Raw genomic sequence first — 23,542 nt, forward strand, 5'->3', positions numbered from 1 at the left:
TGCAAATCTGTTCTTTAAGTAAACATAAACAGCCACTGGGACACCATGTTATTCCCTTTATACTGGACTCAAGGCATGGCTTGGTAACGCTAAGCCCCGCCTGGTTTCTACACTGTGATTGGACAGTTAAATCTCTTAAATCTCTATTTTTTCCTTTCTCCGCTTCTTATTGGTCCGTCAGTTGTCAATCACTCACACTCGCATACTAAGCAGAACGCGATTGGATCAGAGGCCTGTCACTCAAGAAGGCGGGCTCAGAATGTTCCAGCCTCCCAAACAGAGCGCCTCATTGGCTAATCGGGCCGCGCAGGCGCACTGGCGGAAAAGGTGACGCAAAAAAATCCCCGATGGCGAATCCTGTGGCGGTGATCTGATTGGTGGGATGTGTCGTCGGCCGGCCAATGAGAGAGGCGCTGCCGTTAAGCAGCAACGCTATTGGTTGGTTTTTGCCCTCTTGGAGTAGACGTCAGCATATCATTCGATATCTCAGCTGTCACTCAGGAGTAGTTGTCAGGACAGCCGACATGGAAGCATCAACGTGGCTGCACTGTAGAAATACATTTCCTGTTCCTGATCACGAGTTTTGTTCTCACTTAAAATAAACAAACATGGAGGTCCATGACATAATTAATGTGTCATGGCAAACTTAAAATAATAAGCCAATAAGCTTTCAAGTTCCTTAATTATGCATTCATAAATATACACATGACAGCCACTTTAAACACCAGCAGTAGTAGCTTCAGTTAGTTTTCCAATGTATAAAGTATATCTATAAATAATGAGTTTATGTGGTACATGAGGTCAGATTGGAGTAGAACAAACAAGGTGCTTGTGTTTCTAGTGCCTCCAAGTGACCATAAAGGAGAATTGCACCTTAAAGGTATTCTGTCAACTCACATTCCATTACATTACATTACATTACATTACATTACAGTCATTTAGCAGACGCTTTTATCCAAAGCGACTTACAGGAAGTGTATTCAACATAGGTATTCAAGAGAACTACTAGTCTCCAGAAGTCATAAGTGCATCTCCTTTCTTAAACAAGCATCTAAAAGCATAAACCAGAGCAAAAGTACAGAAACAAACTAATACGAATACAATAAGTGCATAATACGAAGACAATAAGATAAGATTACATTACATTACATTACATTACATTACAGTCATTTAGCAGACGCTTTTATCCAAAGCGACTTACAATAAGTGTATTCAACATAGGTATTCAAGAGAACTACTAGTCACCAGAAGTCATAAGTGCATCTCCTTTCTTAAACAAGCATCTAAAAGCATAAACCAGAGCAAAAGTACAGAAACAAACTAATACGAATACAATAAGATAAGATAAGATAAGATAAGATAAGATAAGATAATCATTTATTATTCCTGCAGCGGGGAAATTCGCAGGTTTACAGCAGCATAGGGTAAAGTGCACACAAGAGACATTGTAAAAGAAAGACAAGATAAAAATAAAATGAAATAAAAAAACAAGTATTATAAATAAGCAATAAAAAACAGTAAAATCCACAATAATTGAAATATTATATGTACAGACAGAAAAACTATTATAGCTATAATTGCACAGTGTATTTTATTGCACGTGTCATGTGGTCTGCTGGGAGCAGAGCTGGTTGTGCAGCCTGACAGCAGCAGGAAGGAAGGACCTGCGGTACCTCTCCTTCACACACCGGGGGTGAAGCAGCCGGTGGTGAAGGAGCTGCACAGAGCTGCCAGAGTGTCCTGCATGGGGTGGGAGGTGTTGTTCATCAGGGATGATAGCTTGGCCATCATCCTCCTGTCTCCCACCACCTCCACCGTATCCAGTGGACACCCCAGCACACTGCTGGCCTTCCTGACAAGTTTATTCAGTCTCTTCTTGTCAGCAATAAGTGCAACAACTATCGCCCCAAGTTCTCTTACACAACTTCCCTGTAAGAGCTCGCATCCAGTTACAGACTCTGGTGCTAGCCTACAGGGCAGTGAAAGGAACAGCTCCTTCCTATCTCCAGGCCTTGGTCAAGCCCTACACCCCCGCCCGACCACTTCGCTCTGCTGCCTCGGGGCGATTGGTTGCCCCGTCGCTCAGAGGTCCCTGCGGCCGATCCACCCGGTCACAGCTTTTTTCTGTCCTGGCCCCTCAGTGGTGGAATGAACTCCCCACTGACGTCAGGACAGCAGAGTCGCTGCCCATCTTTAGGCGCAGGCTGAAAACTCACCTCTTCATGAAGTACTACCCTGAGCCTTCCTCTTAGCACTTATTGCATTCATATTAGTTGTTGCACTTACTGTATTCGTATCAGTTCGCTGCACTTATTGAATTCGTATTCGTTTATTGCACTTATCCTATTCGTAGTAGTTTGTAGCACTTATTCTATTCGGATTAGTCTGTACAATTATTGTTTTCGTAGTAATTTGCCTCTGCACTATACTTTTGCTCTGGTTTATGCTTTAAGATGCTTGTTTAAGAAAGGAGATGCACTTATGACTTCTGGTGACTAGTAGTTCTCTTGAATACCTATGTTGAATACACTTCCTGTAAGTCGCTTTGGATAAAAGCGTCTGCTAAATGACTGTAATGTAATGTAATGTAATGTAACTACAGTTTTCAATCATCTGTGACATGAAAACACAACATAAAAGTATGCACTTACAAAGTAATACAGGTGTGTTTCACAAAAATAATTTATTTGGTGGTTATTTTGATGATAAAAGATTAGTATATGGATTAGTAAACTAGTCTAAATTAGTTTAGTTTAGTTTTAGTTAAGTTTAGTTTATTTGCACAGTTGAAACATAACAAATAACATTGATAAATTATATTACAGTGCAGGAAGAGGCAGAAAGCCCACTGGGCTTATTTGAAGCCTCCACCTATATAATATTAAAAAAAAAATCACAATACTATAACGAATACAAAAAGAAAATACATACTTGGAATTTGTTATTGCTCGTTTTGTTTTAATTCCAAACTGATATTTTAATGATAGTTTACTGTCAGTCAAGACAAAGCAAATATTCACATCTGCAAAGTAAAAACCAGTGAATGTTAGGCGTTCATGCATAAAAAAATTGTTGATTATCAAAATTGTTGCTAATTTATTTTCTGACCATCAACTAATTGATTCGTTAACTTATTGTCTCCCATTCGGTTTGGAACTATATATTCCACCACATCAAGTTATTGACAGAATGACCACAAATTAAGTTTTCACCAATAAAAAAAAAAGGAGGCATACAGTCTGTTATCATAGTTCTGTATTTGTTGACAAAGAAAATAGTACCGTCACAGCAAAATGATCACAGTCAATTGGTAAAGAAAGTAATAATAGGAATGCTGATGCTAAAAAAATATGCATCATGTTGTACAACTTGTATTTGAAATAACTTTTACTTTGTCTACACACCACTGAGGCTGAAACTCAAATACATCTGCTTTCATTTGATTTATGAGAGAAGAATTAGACTTTAATAGAACACAATCACAGATGCTTGTAGACAAATTAGCTTTTGCCTGATTGTTAATGTTCCCCAGATGTTCTCCTGAGTCTCTCAGCGCTGTACATGCATAAGCATATAAAAATATCACCAGGGTGTAAGGCATTGTGAGCCAAGACTACAGTGAATAGCTGCATTTCAGAATGAAAGACATCAATCGTGTTTTACAAAAAGAAACTATCACAATTTTTAAACAAATTACTTTCAAAAGAAAAATCCAAGTACACCAGTACCGTGCTGTGGACTTGAGACAAACCATCTCACTGAAACCTGCTGCACAATGAGCATCAGATTTTATACAACACATTTAATTATGCACGTTATTGTTTTTTTAAGACTTCAAATTCTTGAAATGATTAGAAAATAAGATTCAGTAAAGGTGGGACCTTGTGAAACACAAAATAAATTGGTTGTTTCTTTTTCAGAGCCTAAAACAATCTCAAGGATTCCTCTGGTTACAGCTGCATTATCAGCTAATGTTGCTCCATCTGAATAAAACAAGGCGCTCTGCTGCTCCGGCGTGCCAAGGCACATTAAATGTACTTATGTTGCTGTTGGTTCAGATTTGAGCTACACTAGTTCACCATTAACTGATCATTTTATAGCACACCTGCCCTTCATCATTTCCTTCAAAATGTTCTCTTTATAGCTTATTTTAAATTCACGTTGATGGCACAAGACTTTGTGTGAACAGATGGCTCGTGTAAGGAAGAAGAAATCGTACCACAAAGTAACCTACAGGCACAAAAAAAGAGCTAACAGAGAAGAGAGAGGTACATGCATGAAGGAACTCACGTTCTGTGGTTTTCTGTGGACTTAAACTCTGCAGACTGACTAGTTTAGCTCAACAGCTGTTGAAACTCAAGAAGAAACCGCAAAGATTCCCCAAACTGTCTTTACTCAGCAAATCTGATGTCATGACTTAATGAAAGAGCACATTTAAACATATATCCAAAAGTTCAAGCCAGCTTTGTGAACCTGGCCTTTAAGAATCTCATGTGACAGAATTAAGTAGTTTCCCCGTAAATATCTGAAATTGACACAATATTTTAGATGAAAATTTGTCAGCAAGTGCAGCTGAATGTTTGAGAGGATTAAAAATGAATCAGTCGGATTTCATAAAGTTGTACAAAATTTACCACATGCTGCTGAAAAAAACAGGAGCTTCAGTTACACTGAGGCACAGAAGGAACTGTGCTGCCACACTGAGAAATATCACATTTCAGAGATAAGACGGAAAGTGCCTGTTCTTACAAAGACAGAATGATTTCACCTACATTATATCATTACAGCCCACATAAGTGCTATATGGTATGTGGGCGACACTGGATTATTGTCATATGTTAACCAAATAATCAAAGTTTCATACCTGCACCACAGGGTTTCTCTTAATTGTCAAAGATCTCATTAATCTTTGAAGCTTTTTTCAGTTTTAATTAGCATATTAATTCATGAAATTACTCTCTTGAAAGCATAACGTCCTGATGTTGTAGCAGAGTTCATATTACATATTACTCTTTCTGTGATCTAATGGCTCGACATGTGGACTTTTTGTTATTTGCAGAAGCCTAGCAGAGGCCAATAGTTAGACGTATGATTGTGAGGCTCTTTAAATGTAACTTTAATAGAATACTTTCTCTTAATAGGTTTTGAAATATAATCTCAAGGCACACCTTAGGTTCATTCTGCAGCACTGCAGAGATTCACTGTGCTGGTGGAGAACCACAGCAGACGTTCAATCAAACCCGCTAATTACAGGAAGAGACAACATTCCCAACTGGACCAGGCAGCTAAACGGAGAAACAATACAGACTGAAAAAAAAAAAAGAAAATCAAGATTAACTTGACTTCACTCATCAGGCACTTTAAAACTCACAGTGTCAGAAGAACCAACTGCAGGATGAGGAAAAACCAAGAGATCCTCAAAAGTGACTTGATTTGAGATGTGTGAAAACTTTCAGAGATCCAGTTTTGTCCAGTTCCAAACACAGTCGGGTGGAAGTCACGAACGCGGCACTTGTGGGGTGAAGTGAGCTCGTCGGAGGGGAAGTGGCGACAGTGACTATGACAAACTCCTCAGTTGACGGGAGGATCTCGAACCTGCACGCTCCCATCCTCCATCCCGAAGTAGGCCCGCTCAGCCATGCCGACGAAAAGCCCCGTGTCCACCACACCTGAAGAGGACACACACACACACACACACACACACACACACACACACACACACACACACACACACACACACACACACACACACACACACACACACACACACACACACACACACACACACACACACACTCTAATGTTAAAGGCTGTTTACTTATGTATTAACCAACATTTCCCCCAAAGTCTTCCTAATGGTTGCTGGGTTTGTCCCATTTAAGTGTCTCACGCTACTGGTTCCCATTTCTCGGAGGTTGTATGCAGGCGGCAACCTCCGTTTATGCAGAATGAAGCCACTGTGGAAGTGTCTTTAAACGTGCATTCTCTCTACTGACCAGCAGGGGGCTCCTCCGGTTGCAAAGACAATGACTCTACTTCTCTCTTGGTTTATTCCCTCAGTAAACATTGTAAACATGAGTTTATGGTCTCAATCTCTAGTTTCAAGTCTTTGTCAATACAGCATGGTGTTCATTTAGTAAATTATGAACCATTTAGAGTCAAATAGACCATAAAGCAGGGGATGATTAATCTTATCATTGATTGTGGCGACAGCCGTATTCCAAGCTGGCGACGGCTAAATCACTGATTTCGATGCTTCATAACGGCATTCCACAAACAAATGGGTGATGCCACGATGACTACGTCCTCTTCATATATACGGTCTATGGTTGTAGGTCATGATGATGCTTTGGCAGATGCTTTTTTGTCTCAATAAACCGATAGCCGGCTCCTCACCTGGAATCATCTTGATCGCGGTGTTCACTTCCTTCCAGTTCTCAGCTCGCTCAAACTTCCAGTCCAGGATGAAGTTGCTGTTGTCGGTGACCACAGGACCCTGAGAGCCAGAATCACACAGACTCAGTCAGTTGACAGAATCATTCAGATCTAACACCTAAAGGGGCTGCAAGCAAAGTTCACAAGACAGAAGTGTGTTCATAACACCCAGCATTAAACCGACCACACAACTAAAATGTTGTGATAAAAGATCAAATCACAACTTTTCTAAAAACAAGTGACAGAAGTGTGACCGTGATCGAGATAAACAGAAGTGTTTGACAGTATTTGTTTTCTACTGCACTCTGACAACAGAGAAGTGACAATAAATCCAGAAACGCCTGTTTTATTTCAAACTGAATTTGACAAAGTCTGGATAACGTGAAGCCTCGATAAGCCGAACAGACACAAACCGTTCTCTTGACTGGCTGACAGCCGTTTTTAAAAGGTTTTCCAGTTGAAAAACAAACGTCTATGTCGCCTTTTGCAATTATAAAGTGATCGTGTGCAACTATGAGGCAAATGCTGATTAAGTAACAGGAGGGGCAGTTTTCTTGCAAACCAGCAAAAGTGCACTTCCAAATGTAACAATCGTGTTAAATGCATTTCCTTCCACATAAAACAAAAGCAAAATCAAAATGTCTAATTATTTTAAAACCAGAACTTATTTACATCCATATCTACTAGCTTGCAGTCTGCCTCACGACCTTTGCTTGCACATTGCAGCACATTTCCCACCCCTGGTAGATAAGTCCAGTAGTGTGAGGCCATTGGTAGAAGTGTGAGTTGCGTCACCAGCGTGCTCATGTGAAGGCCTGTGCGTACTATACTTCTGTGCTCGAAAGACAAACAAAGCGAGGATCCACTTGGAGCTACTAGAGGTCATCATGCACTCAACAAGGTACTTTAAGAAAGTCCAGAAAGATGCAGTTATATTTGGCCAATGATCTGGTCCGGAGCAGACGGCAGTGAGAGAACATTTAAGGTCTTGCCAACAGGACAATAATGTTCTTCTGGTTTTAGCATCTCACAGGATCTTAACCCGCACCATAAGACTCCCACAATCCCCTGGAATGAGCGCCAGAGGGATCTAACTGTTCTGCAATATACACCCAAACCAGCGCTGTGAGTAAAAAGAATGTGACTTACTGCTTTACTGACAGCCATCCGTAGGTTGGCCTCCCCTCCGAAGCGTTTGGCTATCGTCCTGGAGACGGGGACGTACGCCATGGGGATCACCTCGATAGGAACTCCCTTCTTCCACTGCTGGCCCAGAGCCTTGGAGTCCTTCCTGAGAGAGGAGGAGGAGGAAGATAAGAACCAAATCTGGGAACGTTCACTATTCACTATTCAATGCACTACAGCAGGGAGCACAAAGTGAGGAAGAGTGACTATTCTGATCACAGGTTTCTATTCCTCCACAACTGTAGTTCACAGTGGGGCTGTCCTCGACCAATGAAATTCTAAGTCCAATAACACCACAGATCTGTAAAACTGAGTTTTTTTCCACACTGTGTCACACAAAAGAACCGCTTTAAATCTTCTGTGTACCAGAGATGTGTTCAGTTTCTGGGAAATGGGTCATTCAGCAGCATGAAAAAGCATCAAAAAAGACTAATCGCCTTAAGAAATCCTAGTCGACTAAGACAAAAACAACAGATTAATTGTCTACTAAGAGCTGACAACCCTAGTTGAAAACTATCGAATTCTAGTTTTAAATCATATCTAACGACCAGAATATATTCAGACGGAGTCCCCTGAAGTGATATTGTATTAATAAAAGGGTCCTGTGATTTCCTGTGTACCAATTTTGGGCTGCTTGACACAAGAAAGCATGAGAACACACGCTTTGCTTTCATAAACTGCTTGACGAAAGCAAAGCCCACCACACAAACAAGGCCTTGATAATGACGACTTAAAAAAAAAAAAAAACTTCCCAAAAGGCGGAAAACAGCAGCTTCTCAAAACCAGCCAATACATAGACATGCATCTATTTGTTTATCCTTTGAGGGCTGGCAGAAAACACTCTGTCTAGTAATTAAACTTAAAACGAGCAAACACAAACCTGAAGTCTGCAATGACGACGAAATGTTTCGCACAGCCGGCGACAATCTTCTCCTGCGTCAGGCAGCCGCTGTGAGACAGAGAGAGAGAGAGAGGACGAGGGTGAGACAGAGAGAGAGAGGACGAGGGTGAGACAGACACCAGAGGAGACGCCGGCGACGTTCTGCTGTCCGTTTTAACCTGAACTCACCCTCCACCTTTAATCAGAGTGAGATCTGCGTCCACCTCGTCTGCTCCGTCAATCGCCACATCCAGCTGTGTGGGAGAGATGGAAATGTATTACGGCAGACAACAAAGCAAAATTGCTCCACCATTCATGTTTTATTTCTTTCCAGTTGCTCAGGCATAATTTTCACAACGCTCCCAATTCAAACTGACAGATTCGAGGACCAACATATCGTGGCCCCTCCTCCTTTCCGTGGCTTTTCAGATCCATTTGTAACGAGCTCATCATACCTCTGGGTGCCTGTCCAGGTCCGACAGCGTGAGGCCGTGCTGCAGGATCAGCTGACGAGCCTGTGGGAGGACACGCAGAGAGACGGGACCAAATGTGACGAGCATGAAGGGCTGTGATACTGTTTGAAATTTGTGCTTTTTTTTATTTTTTATTTTAGAAAAGGCATGTTTGTAAAAATACATGAAAACTGTTATGGTTTTATATAAAAATTCAAAATGTTGAGATAAACAGACCAAATTAGGATATAAAAAGTAATAACTAAGAGTTAAATATGATTATGAGATAAAAAGTCATAACTATGAGATAAAAATCATGATTATGAGACTAAAAGGTCAAAACTATGAGTTAAAAATCATGAATTTATGCGTTTATTGTGTTTGGGTTTTTTGAGTCACAAAAGTCTGAAATTACAGCCTCAAAAAATAAAATGCATTTAAAAAGATTTTTATTTTAGAAAAGGCATGTTTGTAAAAATACATGAAAACTGTTATGGTTTATGCATCTACTCTGCAAAAAAAAAAAGAAGAGAAGATTGTGTGTGTGGTAATGAAGCCACAATGTTACAGCTGTTACCAAATACTGTGTATACGGCATTAACACACCAGGATGGCAATAATGGAGAAGTCACGCTGGTCTACAAGTAAGAACAATCCTCTCAAACCAACCTGGAAGGAGGTGGGCACACACACGATGTTCAGTTTCTCCTGACGCACTCTCTCAGCTGGAATAAAGTTAAAAATAAAAGGGATTGTGAATGTTTGGATGATTTGAAGTGGGGTTGTATGAGGTATTTATTCATAGCCAGTGTATTACCTACTGTATAGGTTGGCTTGGAGAAGCAGACAGGAGTTACAGCACAGGAGCAAAACAACGTACTGCTGAGGATGGCAGCAGCGAAACATGTTTTAAATACCTCATCAATATATTTAGAATATTTTTTCAGCTTTACCATGCCATGAGACAGCTGTGTGGTCTACGTTTCAGTGGAGGAACTGAGGTCTTTCCCTTAAAGACACGAGACTCCATTTAAATAAACAGTATTTTTACCACGCAAATATAGAGGGTTTCTGGTCTCCTGACGCCTGGAACGGTGAGTTAGTTAGTTAGTTAGTTAGTTAGTTAGTGCTATTGGATGACTTTGGTGAATCAGAACTAATCAAAGTCACACAATAATAAACCAAACTAACAGAGCGAGGCAGTGTTGGACCTGCAACCCCCATGTTCTGCGTGGTAAAAATACTGATTTTTTTTCCCCCCAGAGGAGTCTGGTGGCTTTGTAGAGAGCACTGATTGATCTCACAGCAAGGTAAAGCAGTGAAAATATATTTCAAATATAGCATATACTTATACTGATTTTTTTTAAGGTGAAGTTTTCTTTGATGTTCTTTGTTGCTGCCTCCGTCCGCAGCAGTAACTCCTGTCTGCGTCTCCAAACCGGGGGGCGTGGCGATCGCAAACACCTGTAGGTCATACACTCCAAACTATCCCTTTAAGCACTTCTATTAAACATGTAAATGATGCTAACTCTGCTGTATTTATTGAGCAATTCACTTGTAATTATAGAGCAAAAAAACACAAGATTTCTAATGCAAAAACACCTCAGCAGACTAAACTTTAAAATCAAAAAGGAACAATGAGCTTTAATCGCACTGTGGCCAAGTTTCTGTCCAAAAGACATAAGTCAGCGGGTTAGAAGTTAATTCTGAGACATTAGATGCCTCATAGATTACATCAAAGAACACAATTGTATAAATTTCACTCACCTAATCTGTCCACAGCATAGACAATGGTTGACCCGCTGCCAACTCCAACCACATGGTTGTTCTATGAGAGACAATGCAACAATTGTACACTTTTAACTGTGATCTGCTGACATTAGTTTGACTGGAAGTGTGTTGAAATGAAGCAGCAGCAATGGACACAATAAGAGAAATAGTGAAATTGTTATTTAAAGTGAATTTATGCGTTTATTGTGTTTGTTTTTTTGAGTCACAAAAGTCTGAAATTACAGCCTCAAAAAATAAAATGCATTTAAAATCCCAATTATGAGATAAAAATTCAAAATGTTGAGATAAACAGACCAAATTAGGATATAAAAAGTAATAACTAAGAGTTAAATATGATTATGAGATAAAAAGTCATAACTAGGAGATACAAATCATGATTATGAGACTAAAAGGTCAAAACTATGAGTTAAAAATCATGAATTTATGCGTTTATTGTGTTTGGTTTTTTTGAGTCACAAAAGTCTGAAATTCCAGCCTCAAAAAATAAAATGCATTTAAAAAGAAAAATACTTTTCTTGCAGTTTCAACAAAAAAAAATTAATGCATGACTATTATTTTTCATGCATTTCATAATATTATTATTTTTTCCACTTCTTGTTGCTGACATTTGTTTGATTCCTGCCCTATCACAGAGCCATTACATAATCTGTAATTGTAAACTGATATTAATATTGATTACTCCATGCATTACACCTCTGCAGCTTATTTCTGATTCCTGCACACCATGTTAGCTCATCCAGCAGCTCTCACATGATGCAGCACACTGCTGGTGTATATTTAGTCCTTAATGCTGAGCAAAGTTAGCCCACTATCCCGGGACAAGCATGCATGCATCATAACTATGAGATAAAAATCATGATTATGAGATAAAAATCATGATTATGAGATAAAAAGTCATAACTATGAGTTAAAAATCATGAATTTATGCGTTTATTGTGTTTGGTTTTTTTGAGTCACAAAAGTCTGAAATTCCAGCCTCAAAAAATAAAATGCATTTAAAATTCAAAATGTTGAGATAAACAGACCAAATTAGGATATAAAAAGTAATAACTATCATAAAAAACTATCAAAAAATAAAATGCATTTAAAAAGAAAAATACTTTTCTTGCAGTTTCAACAAAAACAAATGTATGCATGACTATTATTTTTCATGCATTTCATAATATTATTATTATTTTTTCCACTTCTTGTTGCTGACATTTGCTCATCCAGCAGCTCTCACATGATGCAGCACACTGCTGGTGTATATTTAGTCCTTAATGCTGAGCAAAGTTAGCCCACTATCCCGGGACAAGCATGCATAACACCGAGCTAAATCCCTTAGATAACTGCAATGCATTAGCAGGCTAGGCTAACTGAGCTCTGTCTCAGGGAGCTAACTATGCTAACGATGCTAACGTGCAGCAGCTGGGTCTGCAGACACATGTGGACATGCTGGCGTGGTGCGTTCACGGTACCTGGACGTGGTTGTTCACGGCGGCGTAAGCGGCCAGTTTCTTCGCCTCCTCGGCCATGTGAGCGACGGACAGGCTGCAGGGAACCACGTGTGTCTGTCTGCAGGCTGCAGGGAGAGAGACAGATGTAGAGAGAGAGACAGATGCAGAGAGAGAGACAGATGAGAGCTTTCTGAAGGAGACCCACCCCTGGAGTCTCATGACCCGGCCCACAAAGAGACAGGACCACACCAGGAAGTTAAGACAGGTTGTTGGCTGTCTGTTTACCCTCCTGTTTGTATGGAAGATCAGTGCTGTCAGTAAAACACAAAAACAAAAAAATATTCCCATGGAAAATCATGATTATGAGATAAAAAGTCATAACTATGAGTTAAAAATCATGACTATGAGATAAAAATCATGATTATGAGATAAAAGAAATCATGATTATGAGATAAAAATCATGATTATGAGACTAAAAGGTCAAAATGTTGAGATAAACAGACCAATTTAGGATATAAAAAGTAATAACTAAGAGTTAAATATCATGATTATGAGATAAAAAGTCATAACTATGAGTTAAAAATCATGATTATGAGATAAAAATCATGATTATGAGATAAAAATCATGATTATGAGATAAAAATCATGATTATGAGATAAAATTCATGATTATGAGATAAAAATCATGATTATGAGATAAAAATCATGATTATGAGATAAAAAGTTATAATTATGAGATAAAAAGTCATAACAATGAGTTAAAAATCATGATTATGAGATAAAAAGTCATAACTATGAGATAAAAAGTCATAACTATGAGATAAAAAACATGATTATGAGATTAAAAAAAAGTCATAACTATGAGTTAAAAATCATGATTATGAGACTAAAAGGTCAAAATTATGAGATAAAAAATCCCAATTATGAGATAAAAATTCAAAATGTTGAGATAAACAGTCTCATGTCTGCAGGCTGCAGAGAGAGAGACAGATGCAGAGAGAGAGACAGATGAGAGCTTACTGAAGGAGACCCACCCCTGGAGTAAGTTAAAAGAGGTTGTTGGCTGTCTGTTTACCCTCCTGTTTGTATGGAAGATCAGTGCTGTCAGTAAAACACAAAAACAAAAAAATATTCCCATGGAAAATCATGATTATGAGATAAAAATCATGATTATGAGATAAAAAAATCATGATAAAAAAAATCATGATTATGAGATAAAAAATCATGATTATGAGATAAAAAATTCAAAATGAAAGTTATAATTATGAGATAAAAAGTCATAACTATGAGTTAAAAATCATGATTATGAGACTAAAAGGTCAAAACTATGAGTTAAAAATCATGATTATGAGATAGAAAGTTATAATTATGAGTTAAAAATCATGATTATGAGACTAAAAAGTCTGTTTACCCTCCTGTTTTTGTATGGAAGATCAGTGCTGTCAGTAAACCACAAAAACAAAAAAATATTCCCATGGAAAATCATGATTATGAGATAAAAATCATGATTATGAGATAAAAATCATGATTATGAGATAAAAAATCATGATTATGAGATAGAAAGTTATAATTATGAGATAAAAAGTCATAACAATGAGTTAAAAATCATGATTATGAGACTAAAAGGTCAAAACTATGAGTTAAAAATCATGATTATGAGATAGAAAGTTATAATTATGAGTTAAAAATCATGATTATGAGACTAAAAAATCAAATTAAGAAATTATAAATCAAAATTCTGAGATAAAAAAATCCCAATTATGAGATAAAAATTCAAAATGTTGAGATAAACAGACCAATTTAGGATATAAAAAGTAATAACTAAGAGTTAAATATCATGATTATGAGATAAAAAGTCATAACTATGAGATAAAAATCATGATTATGAGATAAAAAAATCATGATTATGAGACTAAAAGGTCAAAATTATGAGATAAAAAATCCCAATTATGAGATAAAAATTCAAAATGTTGAGATAAACAGTCTCATGTCTGCAGGCTGCAGGGAGAGAGACAGCTGCAGAGAGAGAGACAGATGAGAGCTTACTGAAGGAGACCCACCCCTGGAGTCTCATGACCCACAAAGAGACAGGACCACACCAGGAAGTTAAGAGAGGTTTGTTTACCCTCCTGTTTGTATGGAAGATCAGTTCTGACAGTAAAACACAAAAACAAAAAAAAATTCCCATGGAAATTCATGATTATGAGATAAAAAGTCATAACTATGAGTTAAAAATCATGACTATGAGATAAAAATCATGATTACGAGATAAAAAGTCATAACTATGAGATAAAAATCATGATTATGAGATAAAAAAAATCATGATTATGAGACTAAAAGGTCAAAACTATGAGATAAAAATCATGATTATGAGTTAAAAATCATGATTATGAGATAAAAAGTTATAATTATGAGATAAAAAAGTAATAACTATGAGATAAAAAGTTTAAATGATGAGATAAGTCTTTATTGTGAAATAAAAGGTCAACATTATGAGATAAAAAACATAATTATGCAATAAAAAGTTGGAATTATGAGATAAAAAGTAAAAATTAGGATATTAAAAGTCCTAATTATAAGATAAATCATAATTAGGACTTTCTGAAGGAGACCCACCCCTGGAGACTCATGACCCGGCCCACAAAGAGAGACAGACAGACAGGTTCCCCTCCACACCAGGAAGTTGAGAGAGGCGTTTGACTGTTTGTTTACCCTCCTGTTTGTATGGAAGCTCAGTTCAGCCAATAAAACACAAAAACAAGATGAACATTTCTAAAAAATATTCCCATGGAAAGTTATAATTATGAGATAAAAAGTCATAACTATGAGTTAAAAATCATGATTATGAGATAAAAAGTCAAAATTTCATAAACTATGACTTTTTACTCATAATCGTGATTCAGCATGGGGATATTTTTACTATCATTTCAAAGTGTTTTCTCTAAATGACAGAAGTGGGCTTCCATATATTTGACCACTGATCCTCTGTCCAGTCTCTTTCATATGACCGTGAGATCTTCTGTTATCTGCACAGGTGCAGCACAGAGGCAACACCACAGGGACACTGGACGAACAGAGACTGTACTCAGAGAGGCTGCACTGTCTGCTCCATGGCTGTTTGAGGATTTATTTTCTGTATAACACCTCTAATAATGTAAATAAAAAATACCACAATGCACCTTCATACTGGTGAGGATTTTCACAGAGTGGTGGAGCTGATCATTTACAGTCTGTCCTGAGGGTGGCGCCAGAGGAGAAGACTTGGGGTCAGTTTAATTGAAGAAGGTTCATCCCTTTGGGAGCATGACTGTGCTCAGTAATTTTCACAACATTCATATTAGATTATGAGATTCCTTGCATGCAAAGTTGACATTGTGGCCTGAGGGTGGTGCAAGAGGAAAGTGTTCAAAAATACAAAGGGGTGATTCTCTAGTGAGCTGGAAATGTGCTCTGTAGATTCCATTAGAGTCTATCTGCCAATTGGATTTTGATAGCTTTTTGTTCACAACAAAGGGCGCAGTTGTCATTTCAGCTTTGGGAGAGACATCAGAGAGAGCTGCTGCAGACAATTCTATTTTATAGTCTTCACCCATGAGAGTCATGTGTTTTTAATGGGATATGCAGAAAGAAATTGATTTAAACTTCCTTCCTCGTATACTGTTATCCATGTGTCCTTACTCTGGGGGGAGAAAAAAAACATTTGTCGAAAAAAACAACCTTTTTCATTAAATGAAAAGGCAAAACATTCAATTCTGTTAAAACAAAAAACTGTACAAAACATTTGGAACTGTACTTATTCGAACATTGTATAAGAACAGTTCAAGTTAGAAAATAGTTGATTTAAATCAGGAACAATGTGATCAAAGACTACATAAATAAGATAACAAATCTGACCAGACAGTAATGGCAGCTTTAAGTATGTGACTAGTTTGGTCCCAAAATGTTTTGAGGTTCAAGACTCAGTCATTTTTGGAGTTCCACTTATTTGGGATACATTTTATTTTTACTTGAAGAGAGCATCTTAGTGAGTGTCTCCACCAAAAAATGTGTTTACTTTAAATGCATATGTAAATTCATATTTTATGTATCTATGTAGGCCCAAAAAGTCACTTAAAGAGAGACATAACAACTAAGAAGAGACTCAATATGACCACGAAAAAACAGAACCACTACAAATACACAAAAACAGCTGCATAAAGAGGCAGAACTACCACAAGGAGACACACAACAACTACAAAAGGGGGCAAAACAACCTGACAAAAAACTATTACAAAGACACAAAACTGCACAGAGAAACAAAATGACCACAAAGAGACACAAAATAACCACAAAACCAAATCAGTTACAAAGTGACACATAACAACTACAAGGAGACAAAACATAACCACAGACACAAACTACAGAGAGACAAAATCTGTTATAGAGTAACACAAGACAACTACAAAGACACAGGCAATGACTACAAATAGACACCAAAGCACACAGAGACACAAAATAACCACAAAGAGACACAAAACAAAAACAAAGAGACACAAAATAACCCCAGATAAAAAATACAAGAAGACCAAATAAACTACAAAGAGACACAAACAACATCAAAAAGAGGCTAAACAACTACATACAGTCTTGCTCCTTATGTAGGAGAGATGATGGGGCTTGTTGAAAGTTTGTACCCAGAAATCCATGCATCATAACCCTCCCATGGACACTTAAATGAACACAAGCACACCAATATTTACATCACTACTACTTTTTATTTGGCAAACAGCTTGAGATAGTTTCTCTTTTTCAGTGTACAGTATATATATACTATAATAAACCAACACATTCTGTTTTATAACCATTTTTTTCTCATTTTTACATATTACAGCTTACAAATATAGCTGATCTTTTTGACAAAAATTACAGATTCTGTTTGACACCTAAATTAGTATGCTATATAAAAATCCACACCTTACATTCATGATTAGAAAAAGTAGGCTATATGAAATCAGGAAAAAAGAAAAAAGGAAATAAAGAAACACCACGGTACGCAATTTTCAAACAAATCCAATTAGGAGAGGGGTGGGGGGGGTGTGTGTGTGGAGGTTTCACAAACAGAGCCGTAGGCCTATCACTCTGAATCCAACGGTAAATCCTCTGAGAGAAGTTTGCTGCTATTCCAAAGAATCATCAGTACAGAGAAGATATGGAGGAACAACAACAGTACTGTCACATAAGAAGAAGAATGGTTAAATCTCTGTACTCGGTCCAAAGTTAGAAACTAATACCTTGCCATGGATTATAATGGATACTTGATAAAAACTAAACTCTGCGTTGCAAACTGTACATATTACTTCATACCTCACAATCTCTCTCTCCTCTCTCAACCAGTAAGCCTTATTCCGGGGATTATGCAAATGAAGACGAGCTTTCCCTTCATGCCATGCTATCTCGGCGTGAGACATCTGCTTAAATTGGACATCTTTCTCTTCTCACATCTGTAAGACAAAGTTGAACAGAACTGCATGAGGGAGCTGCCATTTTGGATATTTGGAAAGCAAGTAATAGAATCCGGCGCTGTGGAGGCCTTGTTGACAGGCACACTTTCATTTTTTGTGTGTGGATATAATTGAATCAGCACAGAGCAGTTTTTTTTTTTGTACCATGAGGATGTATTGACAAGTTTGTGTCTTAAAAATACATGTTGGCCTGTTTTTGCTTCACCGGAGAAGTTCTATTTTTATACACAGTATTGCTGAATATTGAGCGTTGCATTCAGTTTATTGAGAAGTTACTGTTTGACTTGCTACTCTTTTTTGTTCTTGTGTTGTGTAGGATACATGTCCATTGGCATAACATCGTATCAAAAAACCCAGATGAGTCATGCTTTAAGCAAACCAGCGCTTGCTTAGAAATGTTTCCTTTTTTTGTCTTTTTTTTGTTTTAGATAACAAGATAATCTTTCCAGACGTCTGGATTATTACATGACAACGTTTGCAAGCATCGATCTAATCATAACATCTAAATAGAAAAAACAAGACCAGATTATTCTAAAACTCATCTTTGAACACGTGTTCACAAAAATAAAAAATAAAAATGCATTTTGTTGAATCCAAAGCCCACAAATATATTATTTTTTTAGTTTTTTGTTTTTTTTTCTTTACGTTTACCTGACTTTCGTCTTTACTAGCAATGAACCAGAACTGTGTTGGACTTTGACATGAAGCTGGAAGGGACTTTGATATGTAAACACCGCGGCAAAGCCAGATGTGAGACAAGACACTCAAAATACAAGAATCATTAACGGTGGAATGTAAAGGAGCAAACAGAGAAATACACTTTACTTTAGGGTTCTGGGTTAAACACACAAAATTCTCATTTAGCACTTAAACGATAAAACTGTCATCATGATAAATAAATATTCTATTTGAATTCAACCTAAAATACTTTTTGTATAATTCCATAATATATTCTAATATATTCATAATTTGATAAAGATTTCACTATATGTTTTGGTTTGTGCTGTCGTTCTAAATAGTTACATATATACCTGTGGAATGTGTTTTACTTTTTATTCGGCTGAGTACTTAAATTCCACCTTAAAAATGAGGTTTTTGAAAGAGCTGGCAGGAAGATAGATGAAGGACAGATAAGTGATGTGCCTCTGACACACACACAAACACACACAGACACATTTACACACACACACACACACACACACACACACACACACACACACACACACACATTTACACACACACACAGCTTCCTTGTTCCGCCTTCATGAACACTGACAGTTATTGGAATGACTTAGAAACTAAATATGCACGTGTCCTTCATAGAAAAGGAGGGAATCACAGCTAGAAGGTGCAGGAATGTAAAGGTTTTTTAACACTGCACGATGACAAAATTACAAAAAGGTACAGGTTTACTTTGCAGCGTTCTCACCAGTGAATTCATCCGCAGAGAAGTACTTAAGTACTTATCAACACAGCGTAAGTATGTAGAATTGACCCGAATGACAGTGTAAAAACACAATGTGAGTGCAGAGAGTCAAAAAAAAATTAGACATTGTTCTAACTAACATTGTGCCGTTACACCTTTCTACGTACTCTACAATGTACACCGGCAGCATTTGTATTACTTACACAGTATCAGTGAGTACTTTAAGCACTTACCCTTAGCTTAACACACAGATGAACACACTCCAGTAAGGATATTGTAAAATGTTACCATAGAATGTGAAGGTGTGAGAGGAGAACATGGAGGTATATGTGGCACTGGACTAGCTGACGGGGTCAAACGGAGGTGAAACATGGAGTTCTGGACGCTCCTGTTTTTTGTTTTTCGGCTGAACTTGTCTGTCCACACAGCTCTCATCTCTCTTTCTCACGCGACTTCCCACATTTCCAGTGCTTCACCTGTAAGAATGTTCTTATCAGATACAAAAATCAAAACAGTCGTTATTTCTCCTTTTTGCTTCCGTACAGTTTTGCATTGAAAAATATGTCGTAATTTTTTTAAATCCTCATTTCTTTTTCTTTTCTTTTTTTTTCAGAATTCCAGACGTCTATTATTTGTGGATCCAGAACTCGTCTCCATCTGTAGCTACATGTGTTGGGCGTCCATTATGTCCAAGTATTTGGCCTCAATGATATGAGGAAGCACGTTGTTCCTAAACACAGAGCACACAGAATCTATGTCAAAAGAAAACAGAACAAAACAACAAAACACCATCAGAATGTCAGATCTTATCAGATGAGATTTTTTTTACTTCCTTCTCACTAGATCGAATCATTGTGAGCGTGCACAGTGGCAGCAGAGATCTGTGTGGAACTGACGATATCAACTGCAAAATGATACTCAAAAACATTTATCTTTCCAACGTAATCGAACAACTGCAGCTGTTAAGGCAGCGCAAAATGCTCTAGTCCAAACTGTACATGATGATCCGCATTAAAGCTGCTCCAATCACTAATCTATATGGATGATATGACTGAGTTTATGTGAAAGGTGTTGCAGTTCTATTCGGCTCTATAAGGCATATAAAACATCCTTACGCTGATTGGTTTTACATCCCACAACTTAACTGGTTTGTTTCGTTATTGCATTCGTATTAGTTGTTGCACTTATTGTATTCGTATCAGTTCGCTGCACTTATTGTATTCGTATTCGTTTACTGCACTTATCCTATTCGTAGTAGTTTGTAGCACTTATTGTATTCGTATTAGTCTGTTGCAATTATTGTTTTCGTAGTAATTTGCTTCTGCACTGTACTTTTGCTCTGGTTTATGCTTTTAGATGCTTGTTTAAGAAAGGAGATGCACTTATGACTATGTTGAATACACTTCCTGTAAGTCGCTTTGGATAAAAGCGTCTGCTAAATGACTGTAATGTAATGTAATGTAATGTAATGTAATGTATCAGTCTCATTGCCTTGATGAGCACTCTTCTTAGCTACTGTACACAACCTCCATTGGTTAACATAGTGGAGCATTTAGCAGTTAAAGAGTCAGAGAGAGAGAATGCTTGTTGCACTGTCCCCAAAGTTCCCCCGTAATAATAAGAAAGGTTTAAATGACAAAATACTTGGCCCTAATAATGGTTTATGAGTGTCATGAAGTATAGGTGTTGTCAAGTTCTTTGGGGGGATTTTGTATTTAGAAATGTTAGATTATTTGAGTGCTGTTGACACATTATGCTCTTCACTAAACACTGTAAAGTTGCATCATTAAAACAAGCCCTTCTGAACTTCAAATCGGTGTCATGTCACCACTGGAAGAACTAATGAGACTCTGAGGAGGATTCACCAAGAACAGAGACATGGATTTGGCCCCGTCGTCAAGGTCACATTCACAAAAGATGCTGAGCTAATGATACGACTATTTTCATGCCACAACCGTCACTGCATCATGTCACTGCATCACGTCACTGCATCATGTCACTGCATCCCAACATAAATAAGTTTGAGTGGAGCATGACGATGCCTCCGCCCTGCCATGATGATCACTGGGAGTCTGGGTGTCCGGACTCCACCTTTATGAATGCTCTTCAGCTACCACCAACCCTCTGAAGACACTCATAATGTCACTGTAACTGCGTGTGGCTATCAGCGCTGATCTTTGTGAATTGTTTTTTTTTTGCAATGAGGCGAATTTGCATAGAAAGGGGCCAATTTTGCACAGAATGTCTGCATATTACCTCATTTAAATACGAGCTAATAGAGGAGCACCGAGACGCTATTTGCTAGGAAGCACAGTTATGGGGTGCATTTAACCCTTTAAGGGTGCTGCAAGAATTACCGATTCTTTTTCATCTTTGTGCAGGTTTAGCATTTGCAAAAGATGCACATTTTTTTTGTGATTTGCCCCCTCAGTTTGTTAATCAGGCCTGCATATTGCTATATATGATCTTTACCACTGATATGTTAAAGAAAAACTGACATGCTCTGAAAAACAAACTTTGATAAAACTGATCAGCATTAAGTCAAAAAAAAAAGACATTATGTAATCAAACCAGAGTGTTACAAAAATAGGAAACTACTAATGCTTAAACTTTGGAAAGTACTAGATGAATGAAGCTTGTTTGCTTTCTTTAAAGTTTCAATTTTTTTTCAAGTGCAAAGCATCCTTTTTATTGAATATATTCCACTGGTTTCATGCACCAAATAGAGACTAGCAAAGTGAGGTAAATTATTCAGTGAATTCGCAAATATCATATATATTGATGTGCACTCCACCCACTGCTTTAACACATTTTGTTAAGTGAGACTGAGCAGATGACCTGCAGCACAAACCATCTGTATCTCAACTGAACTGCTAGATGTTTCCAGCTGAGACACATTAAATCTTGTTATGGAATAAAAACATTTTATTAAATGGAATGAAGAAATTAGGAAAACTAATTAAGTGGTGTTGACAACAATAGAAACATACACTATCCACAGCACTTGTTTGGTGTGTGTGTGCTGCTGAATGTCATCTTGGTATCAAACACTCGAGAAAAAATCACGTTCTGGGACAAAATGGCGGCGGTCGTACCTGATTGGAATTAGCATGATCATGATCATAGGGAAGATCATCTTCATGTACGGGATCGGGTACATGCCGAACGTGCAGAGTACCAGCAGCTGCATCATCTGCAGGAAGGTGAAGTAGTGGATCTTCCTCTGGGGCACTTTGCGGATGTAGTGGGTGGGCGGGTAAGACGTCTGCAGGAGGTGAGAGGATCAGGACAGATTAAAAAACACAATCTACCCCGAGGCTCTTCTCCCTCACTGTCCTCAGGTCTCCTGCTGTCTTAAAGAAATGAGTGAGGGAAGTGGACGGCCCACACAGCTCTAAGAAGTGCACAGAGGGTTTTAGATCATAAATAACGTTTAGCTTTCAGTGGATGTTGTCTTATAGAGTCTATTTATAGCACGAAGGGTCTCCAGTGTGAATGTGCGAGGAGGGGGGGGGGGAGAGAAGCTGCAGATATTATTTTAAAACCTGCACTGGATGAGGCTTTAATGTAAAAATACACCTGTCTCTCCAGTCTGATGGAGCTGCAGGAAAAACAAACTCATCTCCCCACGACTGATCCGGTGTCAGGTTTGAACCTTCGCAACAACAGGAGGTGATAAATCAAAAACTAACACGTGCCTCTGCCAATAAAACACAGTTTCACAGTGTTGGTTACAACCTGCATGCGTTTTGGAAACATGACTAATATGGGCTAAGGTGGGGTTTGTTTTGTTTTCATGAGGCGGAGTCCTCTTTGTGTTTATCCTGATAAGGTGGAGGTTTCTCGTCAGAGCAGAGATTGTGATCTTGTCTTTTAGATATTTTATGAAGAGTTTCTGAGTTTTGTTACGGTCATGTTGGATGCTGTTATTGCATATGGTGATGCAGCTCAAACATCCAGGTGACGTAACAATAATAAAGATACATATTTGAGTGGTGGGGGACTTTGTTTTTTAACAGTTACCTCTCACTGCCATTTGGAGGCGCTGGAGTGTGAAGTGTAGAGTAAAGGGGAGAATGGCAAGTCGGTAGGAAGGTTAAACCGGACACGCAGGAGAAGAGACACAAGAAAAGAGATTTCCTCTTTGGGAAAAGTATTCTGCAATTTTCTTTTCTTTTTTTTTATATTTTAATCTGAGCGACCATGTTAAGAGTAGAAGATATTAGATGATCTTTATGGTGCTGCTAGCAACAATAAAATAAAGATAAAAGATAATTAGCTAGCTGATCCGTTTTAATTCACTAAACCCTACCCACCTGGTATTCTGAGTAGATTAGAGCTAACACAAAAATTATATTTGCAAATATTATTTGTCTCAGGTTTGGTCCTCCAGCGACGGGCACCGAGTCAACCGTTTGATCTGCAGAGCCCCGCAA

General features: G+C 38.0%; 2 protein-coding genes across 2 annotated transcripts in view; both read right to left on the reverse strand.

Moving 5' to 3' along the window:
• Positions 1-3,238: 3,238 nt before the first annotated feature.
• rpia (ribose 5-phosphate isomerase A (ribose 5-phosphate epimerase)) lies at positions 3,239-12,429 on the reverse strand. Its single transcript, XM_054613320.1, has 9 exons — positions 12,201-12,429; positions 10,720-10,780; positions 9,622-9,677; positions 8,956-9,015; positions 8,690-8,754; positions 8,501-8,569; positions 7,585-7,726; positions 6,397-6,496; positions 3,239-5,669 (listed from the first exon to the last, which is right to left on the reverse strand). The coding sequence occupies exons 1-9, from the start codon at positions 12,396-12,398 to the stop codon at positions 5,572-5,574; spliced, it is 849 nt and encodes a 282-aa protein (XP_054469295.1). The 5' UTR covers positions 12,399-12,429; the 3' UTR covers positions 3,239-5,571.
• A 4,494-nt stretch (positions 12,430-16,923) lies between these two features.
• The window catches only part of slc4a11 (solute carrier family 4 member 11), a 95,039-nt gene continuing 88,420 nt past the window's right edge, over positions 16,924-23,542 (reverse strand). Inside the window, exons 19-20 of the mRNA XM_054613318.1 lie at positions 22,202-22,371; positions 16,924-19,836 (exon numbers count right to left, since the gene is read on the reverse strand). Coding sequence (XP_054469293.1) covers positions 19,770-19,836; positions 22,202-22,371 — 237 coding nt within the window. The 3' untranslated portion in view covers positions 16,924-19,769. The remainder of the gene's footprint in view (positions 19,837-22,201; positions 22,372-23,542) is intronic.

Source organism: Anoplopoma fimbria, chromosome 15 (assembly GCF_027596085.1).
Source record: "Anoplopoma fimbria isolate UVic2021 breed Golden Eagle Sablefish chromosome 15, Afim_UVic_2022, whole genome shotgun sequence".
Classification (NCBI taxonomy): Eukaryota; Metazoa; Chordata; class Actinopteri; order Perciformes; family Anoplopomatidae; genus Anoplopoma; species Anoplopoma fimbria.